The sequence below is a fragment of the Camelina sativa genome, chromosome 12 (genome assembly GCF_030686135.1).
Source record: "Camelina sativa cultivar CO46 ecotype springtype chromosome 12, ASM3068613v1".
In the NCBI taxonomy this organism is placed as follows: Eukaryota; Viridiplantae; Streptophyta; class Magnoliopsida; order Brassicales; family Brassicaceae; genus Camelina; species Camelina sativa.
The window spans coordinates 39,797,711-39,815,573 of NC_141891.1; the positions used below are offsets into that span (position 1 = coordinate 39,797,711).

At 44.2% G+C, this 17,863-nt stretch overlaps 3 protein-coding genes across 3 annotated transcripts; all 3 read right to left on the reverse strand.

Moving 5' to 3' along the window:
- Window positions 1–742: 742 nt before the first annotated feature.
- On the reverse strand, window positions 743–1,466 carry LOC147933362 (uncharacterized). Its single transcript, XM_087477422.1, has 2 exons — window positions 1,434–1,466; window positions 743–1,261 (listed from the first exon to the last, which is right to left on the reverse strand). Exons 1-2 carry the CDS (start codon window positions 1,464–1,466, stop codon window positions 743–745), a joined length of 552 nt encoding a protein of 183 aa, XP_087333548.1.
- An 11,934-nt stretch (window positions 1,467–13,400) lies between these two features.
- LOC147933363 (uncharacterized) lies at window positions 13,401–15,071 on the reverse strand. Its single transcript, XM_087477423.1, has 3 exons — window positions 14,569–15,071; window positions 14,258–14,456; window positions 13,401–13,919 (listed from the first exon to the last, which is right to left on the reverse strand). Exons 1-3 carry the CDS (start codon window positions 15,069–15,071, stop codon window positions 13,401–13,403), a joined length of 1,221 nt encoding a protein of 406 aa, XP_087333549.1.
- Window positions 15,072–15,316: 245 nt separating this feature from the next.
- On the reverse strand, window positions 15,317–16,840 carry LOC147933364 (uncharacterized). The gene is made up of 2 exons (XM_087477424.1): window positions 16,288–16,840; window positions 15,317–15,489 (listed from the first exon to the last, which is right to left on the reverse strand). Exons 1-2 carry the CDS (start codon window positions 16,838–16,840, stop codon window positions 15,317–15,319), a joined length of 726 nt encoding a protein of 241 aa, XP_087333550.1.
- Window positions 16,841–17,863: the final 1,023 nt, after the last annotated feature.

Below are 17,863 nucleotides of genomic sequence, written 5' to 3' on the forward strand. Positions count from 1 at the left end.
TTTCTAGATTGGTGTTCTTAATGCTATTTTCAGACCGAGATGTTGAGATTAGATCTAGGGTGTTTTGTCATCGAGAGATGTTGTTGAAATGCTTGAATCAATCAATGCTAGAGATTTACTCATTTAGCCAAAGAGATTAGATGTGTAAGGAGTTTATCGACAATAATGAATCGGTTTGTAATGCCTGCTTGGTCATGTTTCTCCAACGAGAGTTGGGTAGGGGAGTGACCAAGGTTGATTGTTTCTATCACGAGAGTGTTTTAGCAAGATTTAAGAGATTCATTGTCTAGGGAATATTTGGTTGAGGCATTTAGGACATCCCACATTTGTCAGGAACACTTATGAGACAAATTACTCCATCTTTAGGAGCTTTCTTATCTTGATTGTTTAGTTTTATATTATAACTCGACCCCTTGCCCAAACTGGTACTCGATCACCAGCTTTGTGTATACCTTCGAGCTGTTCATCCTTGACTACTTGATCCCATCACCCCACCCGATCTTGTACTCGAATGCTGGAATCAAGTGCTTAGGTTGTGTGGTTCTTGTTCTTTTATTTACCTTTGTTTATTTTAGGTTGTTAGATAAAACCTCCACTATTGCTTGGCTTGATTTGCTCTGTTCTGATCGTATCTTATCTGCTACCATAACAACCATTTGGATTGATAACCCTTTGTACTACAACTGCATAGAGAATTGATACCCTGGGTGAAAATCTTGTTATCAACTTTCCATAGAAAGACTTATAATTTTGGATCAGTTGGGATTCTCCATACCTGAGCTTTCAAGGGATTTTTCGAAGGGAGTTGATTAGCCTGCTCTCTAAGAGTAATATTATTGGACTGTGAGGCTAACCAATAAGCTGATTTGACAGAGAAATCACCACTCTTATTGAACTTCCAAAGGTAAAAGTCTTCAATGTCCACTACAGGCCTGATTTTGATAATGCTTTGGATATCAGAAGGGAGAAAGTTATCCTGGATTTTCTGAGGATTCCACTTTCTTCTTCGCCTGTCTATCAATTCAGCAACTCTCAGATTTGGAGTAATGATACTATTTTTCCTCCAAGGCGGTCTCATCTCACCATCTTCGATCCAATTGTCCATCCAAACTCTTGTAGATTTACCATTGCTAATATTCTTGAGTAAACCTTTCACCCATAGATCTCTACCATGCAAAATGCTCCTCCAGGCAAAGGATGGACGTCCTCCCAACTTTGCATTCAGAAAATCAGAATGAGGAAAATACTTGCTTTTCGTTACCTGAGCAAACAAGCACAAAGGGGACTGTAATTACCTCCATGCTTGGTTGGCCAAGAGTGCTTGATTGAAAGTTTGTATATATCTAAACCCCATTCCCCCTTGATCTTTAGGGAGGTAGAGTTTTTCCCAACTTTGCCTGTGAATTTTGCTAGCATGCTCTGTATTGTTCCACCAGAAATCCACTAGCTAGCTTTGCACATGTCATCTTGGGGAGTTTAAAACAGGACATGAAAAAGACTGGCATTGCCAATGTCATTGACTTAAGCAAAACTTCTTTACCCCCCCCCCCCCTCCCCTGAGATAGAGATTTAGCATACCACCCATTCATTTTTGATTTGACTTTATCTTTTATGTAATTCAGAAGTTGAACTTTAGATCCACTGAAACACTCCAGCATTCCCAAATAAGAACCCGCTCTACGCTCTCTATAGATTCCAATCTTATTCTGAATACCCCTTTTTAGCTCAGCACTTACATTGTGAAAGGACCGACCTTTTTTTTATAATAAATAATAAATATAATATAATAAATAAACTACAACTAGTGGTCCCATACCCACTAGCCACCTAACCACAATCACAACCAACAGCGGAATAACAATAACAATAACAAATAAATGATATCCAATAAAAATAATAACCAAAAGAATAATATCCAGTATAAATTCCAATGATCCAAAACATAACCAGTGAACCAGCAATCCTAAGCAACATTCTAGGACTCAACTCTAGCAACCTAACAGAAGCTAGACAACCAAGCAAACCACTAGAACATCCTTCTCTTCATTGCCTTGATTCCACGATCACACTTTGCCTTTACCTGCACCAGAAACACATATTGCAATGCATGAGTATTTTATAAAACTCAGTAAGGCAATCCTCCCATCTACTGGGCTATACACACAAGCAATAGAGTATCAATAACCAACACACAACAATCAACAAACGACAAATAACAAACCAGGACTCGGCATCGACCGACGCCAACATGCATTGACCGATACCAAATGGGGAAGCATCAATCGACACAGAAGCTGCATCGACCGATGCAAGTGTAACTTGCATCGACCGATACCCAATCCGCATCGACCGACGCATGCTCAATGTAACACGAAAACCCTAGAGCATTACGCGCCGTCCTCGCACTTGCATCGACCGACGCAAGATATGCATCGATCGACGCAACGTCGAGCACCGTGTTTTCCCCAAAGCTTCTCGCTGGATCTTCATTCCTACAACCACAAAACTCGATCCCAAGCCACAAGAAAGCTTCCTAACGTCCATAGCAACGATCTAACAGGTCTAACATCACACAACAAACATATTAAAGAGTCCTCTAGCTTAGATAAGCCATGGTCATGCACTTACCTTTGCCACAGAAGAATCTGAACCTCTAACAAACAAGAACAAGCCTCTAGGAAGCTCCTACAACGATCCCAGCTACAGATCTCACCAAGAAACGCCACAAATCTCCAGAAATCACCCCAAACGTTCAAGAACAGTTTTCTCTTCCTTTTGTTTCTCAAAAACGGCTAAAGTCGTCTAATGAGACAAAAAGAACGACTTAAGGGTTTACCCTTCCTCTTTGCCCAAAACGCAGCGTTTGACTTAAGTCAAAACACACAAAATTGAACCAGCATCGACAGATGCTCCTACTGCATCGATCGATGCACATCCCAAACCGGGATTCTGGTTCACGGATGTTACTATTCTCCCCCACCAAACTAGATTCGTCCTCGAATCTCGAACAACCATCAGCCAAGGACTCCCTTGCAACCGTCTCCACGGTCCGCACTCCTCCGACCGATCTACAAAAGGTCACCTCTAGGCGATAGACTCACGCTCCAGGCGTCATTTTCTCTCGACTTTTGGACTTTCCTTTACTCATAGGCCTAGACTTTGAGTTCTTATTGGCTCCTCAACAGACCTAAGTCTGCATGCCAAATGTTGGCTCCTCATCGGGCCTAAACCCGCATGCCAAAATATATAAGGAAAAATCCAAACTCGTCTCTCAGGTCGTCACCCTACAGCGCGCCTCCGGACCGTCGTCCGAAGTCGATATACCAACCATACTCCCAAGTCACAAAATCTCCGAATATGGCAGTACTAGGAGAACAAAAGTCCCCCAAGAGTCGCGAGCAAACGATTCTGAACACGTCTGAGTCCTATCCCTATCTAGGTTTCCTTCCCGTGGCTCGCGTAAAACATCTCAATGTCCTACCAACCACATATCCCCTCACTGGAATACCTCATGACCACACAAGGATCATATACATGCCACAAGGGCCACCACCAAGGCCAAACAAAATGTCCTAAAGAGGACCGCCACCAAGGCCAAACAAAATGTCCTAAAGAGGACCGCCACCAAGGCCAAACAAATGTCCTAAAGAGGACCGCCACCAAGGCCAAACAAATGTCCTAAAGAGGACCGCCACCAAGGCCACTCGTCCCGAAGGACCGTCACAAAGACCATCTGTCCCGAAGGACCGTCACAAAGACACTCTGGCTAAACAGCCCGCCACAAGGCCACGCAATTGGCTAAACAGCCCGCCAGAAAGGCCACACACGGCTAAACAGCCCGCCACAAAGGCCACACACCGCTAAACAGCCCGCCACGAAGGCCACACAATGTCTAAAAAGACTGCCCCACATGGGCACACTGACTCGAAAGTCCGCCACTAAGGCCACACACAAGCCCCTCCAAGGCTCTCCACCGCTAAAATGGACAAATTCTAACTCCCGTAAAACTTTCCATATTAGCACTTTCTATTTTTGGAAACTTTCCACTTTTGGAAACTTTTATTTCAGGAAAACTTTCCTCCAAAAACTCCGCCTCACGGAAACTTTGTACGCCGAACACCACCTCATCTTGTTACTGAGTCGCACAACCAACCACCCCAAGCGACCGAGTAAACAAGAGAGATGGGCTGGAATACTCCATTCCCGCTCCAGCCACGGATTACAGATGGAACCAGGCTAAACAAGCTCAAGTGGTGGCTTGCTTCTCATACCACTTCTTGAACCTTGCTTTCATCTTCGCCTCAGGGTCCCAAGTCTGCTCCTCAACACCATCATAGTCCCACAAGAATCTCATCAAAGGAATCTTCTTCTTCCGAAGTTCCTTGATCCTCCTCTCGAGAACCCTCACTGGTCTCGCCTCCAAAGTCATGTTAGGCTGAAGATCCTCAGGAATCTTAGTCAACACCTCCTCTCCCTCATGGAGACACTTCCCCAACATAGACACATGGAAAACCTTATGGAACGCACGCATAGCCTCAGGTAACTCTAGTCTATAAGCCACTGGTCCAACCCGCTCAATCACTCTGAATGGACCAATATACCTCGAACTCAACTTAGTCTAAGACAATGACCTGTTCGGACCCCGCAACATGGCCATCTTGAGGTACACTCTGTCTCCTACCTCAAACTCAAGATCTCTCCTCCTCCTATCAGCATAACTCCTCTGCCTATCCTGAGCCTCCTTCATGTTCAGCTTGAGAACCCGAATCTTCTCTGAGTCCAGCATAATGGTGATCATATCCCCCACCTGAGTCCAAACAAAACTAGCACCAAACATGCTCCTCTCCCCCACCTGAGTCCAGCATAATGGTGTACGACATGGTCTCCCATACAAAGCCTCATAAGGAGCCATCTTAATACTCGCCTGATAGCTGTTGTTGTAAGCAAACTCTACCAGGTTCAGGTGATCTGCCCAATGGCCACCCCAATCCAACACACACATCCTCAGCAAATCCTTCAGCATCTGGATTGTCCTCTCAGACTATCCATCTGTCTGAGGATGATAAGCTGTACTCATATGCACCTTCGTTCCCATCTCTGCCTGAAATACCATCCAGAACACCGAAGTGAACTTCGAATCCCTGTCAGACACAATGCTCGCTGGCACCCCATGCAATCTGACTATCTCCCTCACATACTTCTTAGCCAAGACCGCTGCTCCATCAGTCTTCTTAATGGCCAGAAAATTTGCTGACTTAGTCAACCGGTCCACAATGACCCAAATAGCATCAAAGGTCCGTGACACTGGCAATCCTACCACAAAATCCATATTGATCATATCCCACTTCCACTCAGGAATGGGTAGACTCTTCAGTAACCCGCCAGGAACCTGATGCTCGGCATTCACTAGCTGACACACATCGCACCTCGAAACCCAACTAGCCACATTCTTCTTCATCCCGACCCAATGATAGTACCTCTTGAGATCACGATACATCTTAGTCGCTCCAGGATGAATAGACAACTTGCTCGCATGAGCCTCTCTCAGAATCTCCTGCCTCAACTCCTCATCCTTGGGCACACAAACCCGACCGTGCACCAAGATAGTACCATTATCTGAGACCTGATACTCTGAATCCACATCCTTAGAGGCATTCACCAGCCCCAAATCCTTCTCCTGAGCCAACCGCACCCTACTCAGAAGATCTGCTCTATCAACTGCTTCCAAACCCAACGGTTCCTCTGAAACAGCACACAAACTCAAAGCACTGATCTCTTTAACCAGAGACTCCATCTCCTACTCCTGAGCCGAAGCTACCCTCTTCCGACTCAGAGCATCTGCAACCGTATTAGCCTTACCAGGATGATAGGCTATCTCCAAATCATATTCTGCCACAAGCTCCATCCACCGCCTCTGCCTCAAATTCAACTCAGGCTGAGTGAATATATACTTCAGACTCTTATGATCTGTAAACACCTGTACCTTTGCACCATAAAGATAAGATCTCCAAATCTTCAGGGCAAAAACTATAGCACCCATCTCCAAATCATGAGTATGATAGTTGCCTTCATGCACCCACAACTGCTGCGAAGCGTAGGCAATCACCTTCCCATGCTGCATCAGAACACACCCCAAACCAACTCTAGATGCATCTGTATAAACCACATAAGGTTCCCCCTGCTCAGGCAAAGCCAACACTGGCGCAGTAGTCAACATCTCCTTCAGGCTTGCAAAGCCTTCCTCACACTCTTCTGACCAAACAAAAAGAACATCCTTCCCTGTCAACTTAGTCATAGGACGTGCTCTGCTCGCGAACCCCTGCACAAATCTCCTGTAATAACCTGCCAATCCAAGAAAACTCCTGATCTCTGTGGCATTCTGCGGTCTAGGCCAATCTCTGATAGCCTGAATCTTCTCTGGATCTACAGAAACCCCCTCTGCAGAAACAATGTGACCCAGAAAGCCCATCTCACGCTGCCAAAAACTACACTTGCTCAACTTAGCAAACAACTTCTGCTCCCGCAGCTTCTCCATAACTGCCCTCAAATGTACTGCATGCTCCTCAGGACTCTTAGAATAAACTAGGATATTGTCGATGAAAATGATGACAGACACATCCAGAAACTCCTGAAACACGCTGTTCATCAATCTCATAAACGCTGCTGGCGCATTAGTCAACCCGAAAGGCATCACCACAAACTCATAATGCCCATACCTCGTCCTGAAAGCTCCTTCCTCACATCTGCCTCATCAATTGGTATCTGATGATAACCCGACGCCAGATCTACCTTAGAGAACCAAGTAGCACCCCTGAACTGATCCAACAACTCATCGATCCTAGGAAGAGGGTACTTGTTCTTCACAGTGACCCGGTTCAAACCCCGATAATCAATGCACAACCTGAAACTCCCATCCTTCTTCTTCACAAACAACACCGGCGCTCCCCACAGTGATACACTAGGACGGATGAATCCCTTACTCAACAAATCCTCTAGCTGCTTCTTCAGCTCTGCCATCTCTGCTGGAGTCATTCTGTAAGGAGCCTTGGATAACGGTGTCGTCCCCGGTTCCAGTTCAATGGTAAAAGGATCCGACCGAGATGGTGGTAATCCCTGCAATGACTGGAACACATCCTCAAACTCTTCCACTATCGGAATACCGCTAACCGTAGACTTCCCCACTGACTCTGGCATAGATATAGTAACCAAATAAGCCTCACGGCCCTTCTCGATCATCTTCCCAGCCTGAATGGTCGAGATCACAAGACTCCCCGAAGTCGGTCTAATACCCTGAAAAACCAACTTCCCTCCTGGACGCTCAAACTCCACTCTACCCCGATAGCAATCCAAATGCACCATATGCCGATGCAACCAATCCATCCCGAGGATAACATCATATAACTCCACTGGACTGATAAGCAAATCCGCTGGCCACGACTCTCCTGCGATCTGAATATCAATTCCTCTAGCTCGTCCAATAACTCTTAGGAACTTGCCTCCCGCAACTCTGACAACTCCTGTACGCTCTCCAGAATCCCCTCTGATCCCCGCACTCTCTGCACACTCCGGACTAATGAAGCTATGAGAAGCTCCAGAATCAAACATAACATGGGTCTTAAACCCGCCCACCAACAAGGTCCCTACACAAACCTAATGTGTTGAGAACCTAACACTTTATCACAGGAAAAACATAAAATCTGAACCTACTAGAAATTCACAAAGCTTAAGTACCAGAAATTATACCTGTGATCGCCCCGGCACTGGTTCCACCAAGCTCTGCTGTCGTGTAAACCCGTGGCGTTTGCTCAATCTGTGCTACCTGCTGACCTCCAGGCTGCACCTGCTGCAACGCTGCCACTGCTGCCGGCTGCAACTTGGGACAAAAAGGCCTGATGTGCCCTGTCTCCCTACAATGATAACAAACCCGAGGCCCTGTCGTCGGAGCACTCCTCTTGGGACAACTAGCAACCCTGTGATCCTTGCTCCCATAACCGAAGCAACTCGCACCACTCGGCTTTTGCGTAGCCTCCCACCTCCTCTTGGTTCCCTGTGCAGACCTACCACCCCTGCTAGAACCACCCTGCTGCTGAGCCTTACTAGGCTGAACTGCTGGAGCTACCGCCACTGACTGTGCCCGGATATTGTCCTCAATCTCTGCTGCAGTCTCAACCAGCTCTGCACGCGTAGCATAACTCCGACCTCTACAGTGAACTCTCAAATCATCACGTAGAGCCCTCAAGAAACCTCCTGATCTGAGCCTCCTCAGACTCCAAAGCCCGACCCCCATAACAAAGAAGTCGGCTGAACTCCAAGTCCAGCTCCCGCACTGACCGTGTCCCCTGAGACAACTGAAGGAACTGCACCTCCAACCGATCTAATGCCTCTCTAGGAAAATACTTGCGGTTGAACTCCAAGACGAAGTCAGCCCAAGTCATCTCCCGCTGCACTCTCCTAGCAGCCACTGATCTCCACCACAACTCAGCATCACCACTCAAATAGTAGACCCCTATGTCCACCCAAAACTCCTCAGGACATCTCAGAGTATGGAAGTTACGTTCCACACTCGTCCTCCACGCATCCGCAACAGTAGGAACTGTACCACCCAAAAACCTCTCAGTGAAAAGACCCTTCATCTTCTTGAGCATGGACAAATAACGTCCATGTGCTCCCACATCCGCAACCACTGGCTGCCGCTCCTCCGCCACCACTGGTGGCACTACCTGAGCCTGAGCCGGTACCGCTGGTGGTAACCGCGCTAACACCTCTGCTAGCATAGCCGCAACGTCAGTACCAGGGACTCCACCCGCTGGGACTCCCACACCCGGGACCCTAGCATCACCGGCCACTGAAGCATCAACACCGCCCCCTCCTGCCGCACTCACAGAATTCCCCGGAACCCCCTGCGACTCGCCAACACCCTCAGCTGTCACACTCTGGTCCTCGGTCTCACTAACCACTGGGACTCTGCCCCTACCACGACCACGTCCGCGTCCACGACCACGTCCGCGTCCGCGTCCACGACCAGCCACAACATCATCTCTAGCCATCTGCACTACCATGAACTGAAGACTAAGCAAACAATTTCTATTATAACACAGAAACATAAACTCATCGTGGAATCACACAGTCGGCTCGAAAAGGATGTTCTAGGACTCCATGCCACACACAATTGACTAACTCACATAATCAATTAAGACATGCGATCCCAAACATCACAACAGAAACCTAGTGAACCCAAACCTAGAACCGTAAGGGCTCTGATACCAAAATGAAAGGACCGACCTTTTTTTTATAATAAATAATAAATATAATATAATAAATAAACTACAACTAGTGGTCCCATATCCACTAGCCACCTAACCACAATCACAACCAACAGCGGAATAACAATACCAATAACCAATAAATGATATCCAATAAAAAATAATAACCAAAAGAATAATATCCAGTATAAATTCATATGATCCAAACAACATAACCAGTGAACTAGCAATCCTAAGCAACATTCTAGGACTCAAATCTAGCAACCTAACATAAGCTAGACAACCAAGCGAACAACTAGAACATCCTCCTCTTCATTGCCTTGATTCCACGATCACACTTTTCCTTTACCTGCACCACAAACACATATTGCAATGCATGAGTATTTTAGAAACACTAAGTAAGGCAATCCTCCCATCTACTGGGCTATACACACAAGCAATAGAGTATCAATAACCAACACACAACAATCAACAAACGACAAATAACAAACCAGGATTCGGCATCGACCGACGCCAACATGCATCGACCGATACCAAATGGGGAAGCATCGATCGACACAGAAGCTGCATCGACCGATGCAAGTGTAACTTGCATCGACCGATACCCAATCTGCATCGACCGACGCATGCTCAACGTAACACGAAAACCCTAGAGTTTTACGCGCCGTCCTCGCACTTGCATCGACCGACGCAAGATATGCATCGATCGACGCAACGTCGAGCACCGTGTTTTCCCTGAAGCTCTTCGCCGGATATTCTTTCCTACAACCACAAAAATCGATCCCAAGCCACAAGAAAGCTTCCTAACGTCCATAGCAACGATCTAATAGGTCTAACATCACACAACAAACAGATTAAAGAGTCCTCTAGCTTAGATAAGCCATGGTCATGCACTTACCTTTGCCACAGAAGAATCTGAACCTCTAACAAACAAGAACAAGCCTCTAGGAAGTTTCTACAACGATCCCAGCTACAGATCTCACCAAGAAACGCCACAAATCTTCAGAAATCACCACAAACGTTCAAGAACAGTTTTCTCTTCCTTTTGTTTCTCAAAAACGGCTAAAGTCGTCTAATGAGACAAAAAGAACGACTTAAGGGTTTTCCCTTCCCCTTTGCCCAAAACGCAGCGTTTGATTTATGTCAAAACGCACGAAATTGAACCAGCATCGACCGATGCTCCTACTGCATCGATCGATGCACATCCTAAACAGGGATTCCGGTTCACGGATGTTACAATTCTCCCCCACCAAACTAGATTTGTCCTCAAATCTCGAACAACCATAAGCCAAGGACTCTCGTGCAACCGTCTCCACGGTCCGCACTCCTCCGACCGATCTACAGAAGGTCACCTCTAGGCGATAGACTCACGCTCCAGGCGTAATTTGCTCTCGACTTTTGGATTTTCCTTTACTCATAGGCCTAGACTTTGAGTTCTTATTGGCTCCTCATCAGACCTAAGTCTGCATTGGCTCCTCATCAGGCCTAAACCCGCATGCCAAAATATATAAGGAAAAATCCAAACTTGTCTCTCGGGTCGTCACCCTACAGTGCGCCTACGGACCGTCGTCCGAAGTCGATATACCAACCATACTCCCAAGTCACAAAGTCTCCAAATATGGCAGTACTAGGAGAACCAAAGTCCCCCAAGATTCGCGAGCAAACGATTCTGAACACGTCTGAGTCCTATCCCTATCCAGGTTTCCTTCCCGTGGCTCGCGTAAAACATCTCAATGTCCTACCAACCACATATCCCTTCACTAGAATACCTCATGACCACACAAGGATCATATACATGCCACAAGGGCCGCCACCAAGGCTAAACAAAATGTCCTAAAGAGGACCGCCACCAAGGCCAAACAAAATGTCCTAAAGAGGACCACCACCAAGGCCAAACAAATGTCCTAAAGAGGACCGCCACCAAGGCCAAAAAATGTCCTAAAGAGGACCGCCACCAAGGCCACTCGTCCCGAAGGACCGTCACAAAGACCATCTGTCCCGAAGGACCGTCACAAAGACACTCTGGCTAAACAGCCCGCCACAAGGCCACGCAATTGGCTAAACAGCCCGCCAGAAAGGCCACACACGGCTAAACAGCCCGCCACAAAGGCCACACACAGCTAAACAGCCCGCCACGAAGGCCACACAATGTCAAAAAAGACCGCCCCACACAGGCACACTGACTCGAAAGTCCGCCACTAAGGCCACACACAAGCCCCTCCAAGGCTCTCCACCGCTAAAATGGACAAATTGTTCTCAATCTTAGATAGTTTTCACAACTGTCTAGCATTCCTTTTTTTGAGAGTAACCCACCCAAAGATATTGTTTAAAACCCACCTACTGAAAACCTTACCCTTGAATCCGATTGAGCTTGATTCACTTTCCATTTGCAAGAATTCACCAAACACTTTAATGAATGTGAAAGAGATGTTCTTTGGAATGGCAAGTCTTTACTGTTAGTTGGAGGATGAACTAGATCAATGTATGGTAATAAGCAAGGAAACATATCTGTAAGTATGTTGATTGATCTTAGCACCGTTAAACTATCTTTAAGGACTATAGCTTGAATCCTTCGCTTAGCACAAAAAGGTTATGAGTCCCCGTTTTTAAACCTCATCTTCCTACTTCCTTGCTAGAGGAATAGCAAGATTTAAGTTTGGGGGTGTGATAACTCTCTAATTTACATGTTTTTAACATCGTTTTTTGTCCATATTTTGCATCATTTATACCTTAACCTTAGCATTTTTAGGTCCTTAACTATAGGAATTTGCATTTAGGCCATTTAAGGTGCTGCATTATTGCATTTGTGTATTTTGGATGAAAACAATGCTTTAGAGCCTAAAATGGGGAAAAACAAGGTCAAATCGGATCATGTACCCGAAGGAGCGATTATGCAAGAAAAACAGTCCGAACCTCAACCCGATCAAAGAGTATCTAAGAGTAGGAAGAACAACCCGAAGACCTACCCGAGGAAATACCCGACTTGATCCTCGTGCACCGCATCAAGCAGACTCTCGGGCAGGACTGAGCAGCTAGGTTAAAAGGGTTTCCATATATAAACCCCCCCCCCTCTTCTTCCTCTTGCCTCAGCACGCCGCAGACACTCAGAACAGAGAGCGAGAGCTTCTGAGAGAGAGATTGAGCGACTCAAACACTTTTTCTACTTTGTTAGGATTCATTTTTGTTTCTTTTGCTATTCTTTCTATTTTTCGATTATGTACTCTACTATTTTTATCTTATTTTCAATACAATGCAATTTTCATTGATTTGTGTTTTTGTGCTTTCTATCATGAGATCCGAGTAGTGAAATAAAGTTTCTAGGGATGGGATAGACAAATAGGTGTTCTTGATCAGTTAGGATTTCTTAGCTTGAATGGTTACTTTATATAAATTCCTTTCTATATTGGTGTTCTTAATATTATTTTCAGACCAAGAGTTTGAGATTAGATCTAGGGTGTTTTTGTCATCGAGAGATGATGTTGAAATGCTTGAATCAATCAATGCTAGAGATTTACCCATTTAGCCTAAGAGATTAGATGTGTAAGGAGTTTATCGACAATAATGAATTGGTTTGTAATGCCTGCTTGGTCATGTTTCTCCAACGAGAGTTGGGTAGGGGAGTGACCAAGGTTGATTGTTTCTATCACGAGAGTGTTTTAGCAAGATTTATGAGATTCATTGTCTAGGGAATATTTGCTTGAGGCATTTAGGACATCCCACATTGGCCAGGAACATTTATGAGTCAATTACCCCATCCTTAGGAGCTTTCTTATCTTAATTGTTTAGTTTTATTTTATAACTCGACCCCTTACCCGAACTGGTACTCGATCACCAGCTTCGTGTATACCTTCGAGCTGTTCATCCTTGACTACTTGATCCGATCACCCCACTCGATCCTATACTCGAATGCTTGCAATGAGTGCTTAGGTTGTGTGGTTCTTGTTCTTTTATTTTCCTTTGTTTATTTTAGGTTGTTAGATAAAACCCCCACTATTGCTTGGCTTGACTTGCTCTGTTATGATCGTATCTTATCTGCTAGCATAACAACCATTTGGATTGATAACCCTTTGTACTACAACTGCATAGGGAATTGATACCCTGGGTGAAAATCTTGTTATCAACTTTCCATAGAAAGACTTATAATTTTGGATCAGTTGGGATTCTCCATACTTGAGCTTTCAAGGGATTTTTCGAAGGGAGTTGATTAGCCTGCTCCCTAAGAGTAATATTAATGGACTGTGAGGCTAACCAATAAGCTGATTTGACAGAGAAATCACCACTCTTATTGAACTTCCAAGAGTAAAAGTCTTCAATGTCCACTACAGGCCTGATTTTGATAATTCTTTGGATATCATAAGGGAGAAAGTTATCCAGAAGTTTATGAGGATCCCACTTTCTTCTTCGCCTATCTATCAAATCAGCAACTCTCAGATTTGGAGTAATGATACTATTTTTCCTCCAAGACGGTCTCATCTCACCATCTTCGATCCAATTGTCCATCCAAAATCTTGTAGATTTACCATTGCTAATATTCTTGACTAACCCTTTCACTAGGAGATCTCTACCATGCAAAATGCTCCTCCATGCAAAGGATGGACGTCCGCCCAACTTTGCATTCAAAAAATCGGAATGAGGAAAATACTTGCTTTTCCTTACCTGAGCAAACAAGCACAAAGGGGACTGTAATAACCTCCATGCTTGGTTGGCTAAGAGTACTTGATTGAAAGTTTGTATATCTCTAAACCCCATTCCCCCTTGATCTTTAGGGAGGCAGAGTTTTTCCCAATTTTGCCTGTGAATTTTGCTAGCATGCTCTGTATTGTTCCACCAGAAATCCACTAGCTAGCTTTGCACATGTCATCTTGGGGAGTTTAAAACAGGACATGACAAAGACTGGCATTGCCAATGTCATTGACTTAAGCAAAACTTCTTTACCCCCCCCCCCTCCCCTGAGATAGAGATTTAGCATACCACCCATTCATTTTTTATTTGACTTTATCTTTGATGTAATTCAGAAGTTGAACTTTAGATCCACTGAAACACTCAGGCATTCCCAAATAAGAACCCGCTCCACCCTCTCTATAGATTCCAATCTTATTCTGAATACCCCTTTTTAGCTCAGCATTTACATTGACACCAGAAGGGATCGATGATTTTTGTAAGTTGATCTCCTCACCTGTAACTTTCCCGTATCTGAGCAGAATCGACTTAAGCACGTGACTTTAGTCCATGGTGGCATCACAAATGAAAAAGATTGTCGTCTGCGAAGAGTAAATGAGGTATCTCCGGGCCACTATCATCAAACTTGACCCCTTCTATGATCCCTTCCTTTTGCGCCTTATTGAGCAGGTGATTTAAACCTTTTGTGCACAGATCAAAAAGAAAGGGGGATAAAGGGTCTCCCTGCCTTAAACCTCTATGAGGGATTACCATACCGAAAGGCTGGTCATTGATGAGGATGGAGTAAGTGACCGTGGAGACACAACACGTGATCCATTCAATCCACAGAGGATGAAAACCAATAGCAGCCATCAATGATCTCAGATAGCTCCATTCCACACTGTCATAGGCTTTAGACATATCAGTCTTGACAGCCATGAAATTTTCAGATAAGGCTTGTCTCCCACTTAGACTATGTACCACTTCATGAGCCACCAAAATATTATCCGTGATTAACCTCTCTTGTACAAAAGCCGTTTGGTTAATTGACACAATATGTGTTAGCAAAGGTTGCAGCCGTTGCACCAACACCTTGGAGATAATTTTGTATAGCACCATGCATAAACTGATTGGTCTCATATCTTTCATTTCAGAAGGATGATGGGTTTTAGGCAGTAGGGAAAAGTGCGTGTAATTCCACTCAGCCGAAAAGGAACAAAACTCATAAAAATTTTTCACTTCTTTGACAACTTGTGCCCCTACCGTAGACCAGTATTGTTGAAGAAACTTGCCGACATACCATCAGTACCTAGGGCAGTACTGGCATTAATAGAAAAAACCATTGCTTTTATTTCTTCTGCAGACACCCTTTGGATTAAATCATCATTCATACTCTAAGAAACTTTAGGCTGAAAGTTGGAGAACCACGCCTTGAATGGAGTTGGATTGGAAGACTTGAACAGGTTGGTGAAATAATCAGGTGCGACCTCCCCTTTAGATGCTTCTGATTTTTGAGCATTCCCATTAATATCCATCAGAACCTTTAACCTTATTCTTGCCCTGTTCCCTTTTATTGATCCATGAAAAACTTTGAATTACGGTTTCCAGATCTCAACCACTTATGACCACTCCTTTTCTCCAATAATCGTCATTAGCTCAGTAAGCTCTAGCTAATTCTTTCTTGAGGATGTGTAATTGGTGGAGATTAGGCCATCTTTCTGACTGAACACGCTCCAAATCTTTTTCCAAAAGGTGAATCTTCTCAAGAGAATTAGAGCTGTTTTTCTTTTACCAAGCACTTAGAGTTTTCCTACACTCGCGAATCCTTTGAGAAACCCGTAAACCAACACATCCATTACTTGGTTTCCGAGCTTTGACTACAACTTTTTTAACCTCAAGCTTGCAAGAACAGACTGCTAGCAAAACAAAATTGACCTTTATAAGAAGATTGGGATGAGATTAGACTTAGCAGGACCGGTCTGTGATCAGATCCTCTCATATCTAAGAAGGCTTAATTGGATGTTGGGAATTGGTCAAACCAAGCTTTGTTTGCAAAGGATCTGTCCAACCGACATTGTATCCAATGATCTCCTCTTCTACCCGCCCAAGTGAAGATATTGCTAGAGATAAGAAATTCTGATATACCGCAAGATTGAATCATTTCAGCAAAATTATCTTTACCTTACATCGTCTCCATTAAAAACAAAATCTCAGGGAATTTTTTTTACGCAGATCCTTGAGACGGTGAATTGCCAAATCTTGAGACTGTCCTAAGCCTTGGCAATTCCAAATGATGATGCTCATTATCCTTTGGACAATCCCTCCTTTGGGACTATCTCTTTTGGGTTTAGTTTTGTTGATTTACCAGTACTATTACCCTTAAAAAATGCTTTTCCCTTTTCCTTAATTCCAACTTGAAGACCCATCTGTAGACTTGGAGCATCAACAGGGGTATGAGACAATTTTGGTGATGACTTTCTGATATGTTTGGGCAGTCTGTTCCTTTGATTGGCCTTTTTTGGGTGAGTACCGGAAGATCTAGCTTCGTAGAAGCCAGTTCTATAAACCGTTGCACTATCCTGAAAAGGCTGAGATAGAGCAAGGAAGGATTCACCTAAGGACAGATTATTCTCGAACCTTAACAACTGACTAGAGGAATTTTCTTTGATTGCAGCTGCCATCAACTTCGAGCCCTTTGGATCGTTAGTATTTGCGCCCTGCAGATCACCCTTTTTTGAGTCATCAAAGACTAAACCTTTTTCCTTATTCACATCTAAGTGGACTATTGGCACTTCTTCAAGCCTGAGTATCACTTTACTATCAATATGATCGTTTTCCACTTCCCTAACTGATTTTTTCACTCTTTCTACTTTGACATACCAATCTTCATTGGTCTCAACCATTAGATACTGACGCATTCCTTCCAAAACCTGAGGTGCTATTCACTGTCTACCAGTCGACTTATCAATCCCAGCCTGCTCCTCTCTTAGGACACCAAAAGGAGGGTCTGATTCTTTGAGGAAGTTTTCTTTGAGGAAGTTTTCTTTAACTTTTTTAAGAGGGAGACCTCCTTTTCCTTTCACCTCAGCCAAGTAAGAAAGGGCACTCAGTGTTCTCATGGGTAAAACATTGACAAGCATAACACCTTTTCTGCCACTTTTCACCTGTTCTCATTGTGTGATAAAAACAGAGAAATACAACACAATGAGAACAGTTGAGGCTTGTTTGTCTATAATATTAAAAACAGAGAAATACAACTCATATGCTAAACAATGAAATCTTAAATTTTTCATATATATATTTACTGTGTTGTACATTTTTAACTGTAATCACTAGGACATTCGTAGTTATTTTAATTAAGGAAATTGCCATATTGGAGAAAATACAACACAATCAGAACTATTACGTAAATAAAAGACAGACTCAAAGGTATAGTCGGGTTTGACGCAATAATTGCAGATCCCAAGACCATGGTTGGGCCAAGTCGGCAGGCCCAGCTCGTGGCTAAAGCTCATGAAACTGGTGCTTTAAACATCAAACAATATATAAATATTAAAGGCATTATTTTCATAAAATTTACTGTGGTGCAGTGATCAACCCTGGTTTAATATGCCTAGATGTTTGCAGTTTGATAGGTTTTAATTGGTTTAATTCTTTTTTTGCTTTAGGCATTGAAATATAATGCGCCGGCCCTGCGATTCGGTCCATGTAATAAGCCATCCATGGGCGGGCACGGGCAAATATGGCATTTGCCGCAATAAGTAAGTAGAGCGCCAACATGTTGACCATAGCAATGATCCTGACTCTATCGGTGATGTTGTTTTGTGGATCGTGAACCTGGGTGTAAATTGCATTAAACTCCATACCGGCTGAGAAGCGGTAACCTAAGGCTACCCTGCTTAGGGCATCCATTCCATTAAGTCCTTAACATTGGAACTATT